At 39.7% G+C, this 6,000-nt stretch overlaps 2 protein-coding genes across 2 annotated transcripts; both read right to left on the reverse strand.

Moving 5' to 3' along the window:
• Nucleotides 1-1,122: 1,122 nt before the first annotated feature.
• On the reverse strand, nucleotides 1,123-1,578 carry LOC147441902 (uncharacterized). The gene has a single exon (XM_086529304.1). The coding sequence runs from the start codon at nucleotides 1,576-1,578 to the stop codon at nucleotides 1,123-1,125; it is 456 nt and encodes a 151-aa protein (XP_086385430.1).
• Nucleotides 1,579-1,662: 84 nt separating this feature from the next.
• LOC147441903 (uncharacterized) lies at nucleotides 1,663-2,886 on the reverse strand. The gene is made up of 2 exons (XM_086529305.1): nucleotides 2,070-2,886; nucleotides 1,663-1,982 (listed from the first exon to the last, which is right to left on the reverse strand). The coding sequence occupies exons 1-2, from the start codon at nucleotides 2,884-2,886 to the stop codon at nucleotides 1,663-1,665; spliced, it is 1,137 nt and encodes a 378-aa protein (XP_086385431.1).
• Nucleotides 2,887-6,000: the final 3,114 nt, after the last annotated feature.

Raw genomic sequence — 6,000 nt, forward strand, 5'->3', positions numbered from 1 at the left:
CGGAGGAGTATGCCAAAATACGCAATGTAAAAATATCGATAGATGGCAACTTCCTAAGGTTCATAACACATAACGAAACAAAAAAACCACGAGTCTTACTTTATGCCAAGGGAATTCCTAATCTCAAGCACACACACCTAGTCTTGTAGTGCTTGCGGATGGTCCTAACAATTTTTTTGTGTGGCAAAGGTGCACACCAAAAATGTGGCTCTGCTTAAAATAATGGAAAAACAAATCAAGGTCCCAAAGATAACACAATAAGTCTCCACATAATGTCTTAATGGTGGTCAAAAACATACCCGGATGTGGATGATCTTCCACATTTAATAGAAAGGACACCTTGGAGATGTAAGAAAATTGATCCATGATCTATATACCCAAATGGAAACCAAAAATTAGACAATGTTATGGAGAGAGGTAGAAAATTAATCATGAAATATTATATGATTTGAAACATATACAAAGAATAAGACAATGATGAGAAGGATTGGAGCCTTCATATGGCATTGATTAATATCTCATGGTATTGTCACTACAATTGTTTTGTAAATTACATCAACGTCATGTAGGAGAATTTTCACTCCAAAAATTGAACGTGCACATGATAATGCAACATACAATTGTCCATGAGTGAAGACCGGTGTCACCAGGTATAGACCAAACATGGTAATGGTTTGGCCCTATGACTTATTTATCATCATATAGAAAGAAGGATTGGAACCTTCATATAACATTGTTTAATATCTCATGGTACACAATGTTTGTTGTTAGTGCAGTTGTTTTGTTTACATCAACATCACGTAGGAGAATCTTCACTCTAGCGATTGAACATGCACGTGATAATGCAACATACAATTGTCCATGAGTGAAGACCGATGTCACCAGGTATAGGTCCAACATGGCAATGCTTTGGCCGTGTGACTTATTTATCATCATACAAAAAGCCAATCTAACTAGAAATTGTCTCCGTCTAAGAACAAATGGCAACTTTGTATAAGAATGCATAAAACATATTCGAGGGATGAAAACCCGAGTGCCAACCCGTGTACCTGTAATAACTTCTGCCTCCAAAACTCTTGCATGAAATGCCTTGCACACCAAGCGTGTCCCATTACATAGACCTCAATTTGGATCAATGTTCCGCAGTAGAATTATTGGGGCATTCATCTTCAACTCCAAGCAATGTGTTGGAAATCCACCACCCAAGGTGAGACTATTTAAAAACTCCACAGAGTATAAGAAAGGATCTTGCATCAAGTTTTCCACCACAGAGTTAGCACTAAAGTATTGCACAACATCACCTTTCACTGTGTACAGGGCCTTAGCATTGAGAATATCAACTTTAGAGTTTTTTGGAGCAACGATGGCCCAGTCTTTGAAGTATTCTGCATGGACCACATCTTTATCAATTTTTGAATAGATGCAACCTATCAAATCATCCAATGAAGATGCAGAAAGCACCATGTGACGGGGGATTTCTATCATTTGTTCATCACCGATTGTCAAAGTCCCATTTCCTACATCCATAAGCCATTCTCTGTAGGTAGAATTTGCAATATTACCACCTCCCAAACGCATGTTATGTGCCAATTTAAGGATCTTCACATGATTCCATAAGTGCGATCGACAAAGTGTAGCATCAACAATGTCAGCATGCGCTCCCTAGAACACCGCTGGTAAGATCTGTCTGAAATATCCCCCAAGAAGCAACACTTTTCCACCAAATGGATTTCTTGAGCACATGATATCTTGCAAAGACCTGTCCAAAGCTTCGAAGGCATATCGATGCATCATAGGAGCCTCATTCCACACAATCAACTTGCACATTCTAAGCAATTCAACAAGTTGATCCTGAACAGGGATATTGCATGTGCTGCAACTATTAAGGTCCAAGGGTATCTTGAATCTAGAATGTGTAGTGCGTCCATTTCGCAATAGCAATGCTGAAATACCAGAAGATGCTATGGCCAATGCAACTTCTCCTTCTCCACGCACGCATCACAACAAACAATTATACAAATAAGTTTTCCCACTCCCTCCAGGGCCATCTAGGAAAAAAATAGCCCCACCATCAATAGTCAATCCATGCAAGACTGCCTCAAAAGCAATTCTTTGGTCTTCATTTAGATTCTGCTCCATTTCACGTGACACAGATAGTTCTTGTATCATGTCAAGGCATTGCTCTTGGAAAAGCAAGCTATTTTCATCACGTGTCACAAAGCGCTCATCAGGCATTGGAATTCCAGGAAATTCAGTTAGACTTCGTCTAGAAGTACCAAGAATGTTATGCAAATCTCTCAATGCATACCCTTCAGCAACTTGTGTACATCCATCTAACGACTCATATCTCATCTCCAACATGTGTTGGTAGTCCTCAGACAAAAAACATCGAAATCTTTCCCACAAGAGGTGAGGGGAGGAGGGTTCACAAAACAATAGAATGGTCACAAACAAATGTCTCAATTGCAAGCCTGTATGTGTACTGCAAGCTTTCTCCATGCATCCGAACCATTCCCCATCATCTTCCAAGATACCCCTTGCAATGCATGCTGCCTTGAATGTTGGAAACAATACACCATTTGTGGAGCGTAGATCCTCAAATGATTTACATCCTTTACAAATATTTAAAAGCAAACCAACATAATATGGTTCACCTGCAGAGGGCTGCACAAAATACATCCACCCAATAGTGTCCCCACGACGTCTCTTTGTCCATTTTTTGGAACCCGAATTCCACATCCACTTTTGAGGAAAACCAATGTACAAAGTATCATTTGCATCAGGATTCTCCAAGTTGCATGTGAACCACTCTGTCAAAGTGGTCTTCTCTGCATTGTCCCTTTGCAAGACATCATTAAGTCTATCATTATCTCGAAAAGTCACCATTTGACCAGCCAGAACATGCACACTCAATCTGTGAACAACTGGTGCGTCATTGTGCAAAGGATATTAAAAAATTCTCCAACAAGCCTTAGATGCAGATACATAGCGGCCATCTGTGTACATGTCTATCTCATCAATGTTCTCCCTTTGTGTATCACATATCGATGTATGGAATCTTGCAGTTGCCCTATCACGCCCCTTGTAGATGTACTTATAGACATACTTGACAACTGAAATTGTAGAGTATACCTCAACATTGATATGCACATGAAATAGTGTTGACAAAATAGGATTATATGGCACAACCCATCGGTTATCAATAGTAGAACCCCTAATCTTGGCGGTGAAGCCATTGTTTCATCGCACATAAATAAGGTAGTCATTATTATCCATGCTTGTTTGCTCACAAAATGAACGTGGATATTTTCTAATACATTGGCCATCAACCATGCAAGGAGATGAACTATTGAACTCACCACATGGTCCATGAATGTTACAACTAACAATGATATCATGAAGCACTGGAAATTGATTTTTATCTGGAAGCTTTGCACAAACCATCTTGTCATAGTCAAATGTTGATTGAGGCTTACATCGAGGATCTAAAATCAATAATGTATGAGAATGTGGCAAGCCTCTCTTTTGGAACTCCACGACAGACATGTAAGCCACCACTTTCCCAAAAATATCTTTCATTAAGATATACTCCATCATGCTCGAGTGTTTCAAGAAGAAAACCCCGGTGGTTATGTCTGGTCGATCTGAGGAAACCTGTCCTGGAAGTAGTGCCTCATTTATTTTTGGCCATTTAGGGTTACATGTGAATGTGATAAATAGGTCTGGCTTTCCCTTTGCACGCACAATTGACATTGAATCTTGATACAATTGCATTAGGAAAGTTTTGAACTCATTTTTGGGCCTTTTAAGAGTGCCACATCATCAAAGTTGTACAAAAGAAAGCAGCCCGGTAGACCCCTCTAAATATTTCTCAGAACCCCATGATATGACCTATCATTAGAAAGCTTTTAAAAAATGGATTCTAAAGAGATAAGGTTCGAAAAGTTCGGATGACTTCTATAAAAGTTATGCCATTTTTTTTCAATCAACCAATTTTTGCTACCATTACGGTAATCTAAAATTACCTTTTTCTAGATCTATATGAAGGCAATGTCCGATACATGCATGCTATGTATCAATAAATAGCAGTTGAAGAGTAGATTCTAAATATCCAACCTCCGACAAGTTTGGATCTTATTTACAAAAAATTTACCGATCCCCACTTTTTGAAAGCTATGCCACATCAACAATTCTTACAAGGCCCAAAAATGAGCTCAAAATTTTCCTAATGGGTACATGTGCCAAGAGCCACCTATAAAAGATGAGGGTAAGACAATCCTTCGACCTGCAGATCGTCCAAGTACATCATCACTCCCAGACAAATGCATCATATCAACCAACCCTACATACAATTCTGCCCTCAACATCTTCTGATTTGTACGGACCCATGCAAGATGACATTCTTCAATGGCACAATATGCATCAACCATAAACTGTTGAAGTAAACGACCCCCACAAAGCAAGCATGACTCTGTATCAGTATGAACCTGTAGTTGATATGCATAGTACTCTCTTTGAGTGACACATTGTCGACCAGCCAAGGCATCCAAAGGTCCATGCACATGAGCATAAGGAAGCTTGAATATTTTTTTCTAATCGAAGAAATGTTAAAATAAAAAATTGCACAATGAATTTTAGGTTGAAATTTGAAGAATTGATAGTAGTAACACAAACTTGAAAAGTTTTGTCAATTTTCATTATTGGAAAGCTTAATCTAGCCAAAAATTTAAAATTTTAGTGGCAAAAATACACTAAACCTGGCTTATTGCAAACATTGAGAATCTCAAATAGCCCCAAAATAGAATTGCATGATAGACATAGAGAAGTTGAATGCCCAATACATCCATGATCACTCTCTCGCCACTCTAAGCACACCTATTGAAAATTTGCTACACCCTTGCATGGGGCACTGGTGTGTGTGTGTCTTAGAGAGAGAGAGAGAGAGAGAGAGAGAGAGAGAGAGAGAGAGAGAGAGAGAGAGAGAGAGAGAGAGAGATAATCCCTAGAGGCATCCATGTGTCACTTAAAGGGTTACTCTATTTTTCCTTTTGAAGGCCATAAAGAAACTCGAGTCCTCAAATTTAATACTTTGATATCTCTACTACTTCTTTATTGAGCTTCAGAAATCCTTGAGCACTGAAACCTTCCACACATCAAATAGTGCTCTCTCTCTCTCTCTCTCTCTCTCTCTCTCTCTCTCTCTCTCTCTCTCTCTCTCGTGGGTGAAGAACCACTTTTTTCAGGAATGTAGAACCTCACACGCATCAATAATCGAGACGACTGTCTCCATTATTCCCATGGCACTATTGGTTAGGGAGAATGAGGTTGGCAAATTGGCTTGCAAAACTACATTGCCACAAGTCTAGGGCTCTTGGTTCCAACTCGATGGCCACAACTCTCGTGTGTGTGTGTGTGTGTGTGTGAGTGAGAGAGAGAGAGAGAGAGAGAGAGAGAGAGAGAGAGAGAGAGAGAGAGAGAGAGAGAGAGAGAGAGAGAGAGAGAGAGAGCACTCATGTCCAACCTCCATGGCAGCTGTGTTAGTTCCCTCTCAGTGCTTCTCCTCTGCATGCGACAAAATTGGCCTTGCGACTATGCTTTTCAACCTTTCATTTCTTAACTCCCTGCCACACAAGTGGTGTTATTGGTGGCTGCTCTTCTTGCACCTTACTGAGCTACACGATGGATGTTAGGAGCGGAAGAGGTCCTTCCTACACACTCACAACATGTCTTCCATTGGTATGTGTAAGGTCAAGGTTTTGAAATATAGAAATTTTTTGGGAACTATTTAGTTCGCAAGGAAAAATATAACCAATTATGTTACCTTTCCAAGCAAATAGACACCTGCCTTGAAGTGGAAGCAAGATAGGCAAGTGTCTATGTGTTACCACGATAGAAAGATCAAGCCTTGTTGGTATAGAAAACCCTAAAAGGAAAAACTCATGTAATGAAAAGCGAGTTTAGACTCTGTTGGGATTTGAGGTGTGTTTTGAAGAACTTGGA

The sequence above is a fragment of the Adiantum capillus-veneris genome, chromosome 14 (genome assembly GCF_014529385.1).
Source record: "Adiantum capillus-veneris isolate H3 chromosome 14, ASM1452938v2, whole genome shotgun sequence".
Taxonomy (NCBI): domain Eukaryota; kingdom Viridiplantae; phylum Streptophyta; class Polypodiopsida; order Polypodiales; family Pteridaceae; genus Adiantum; species Adiantum capillus-veneris.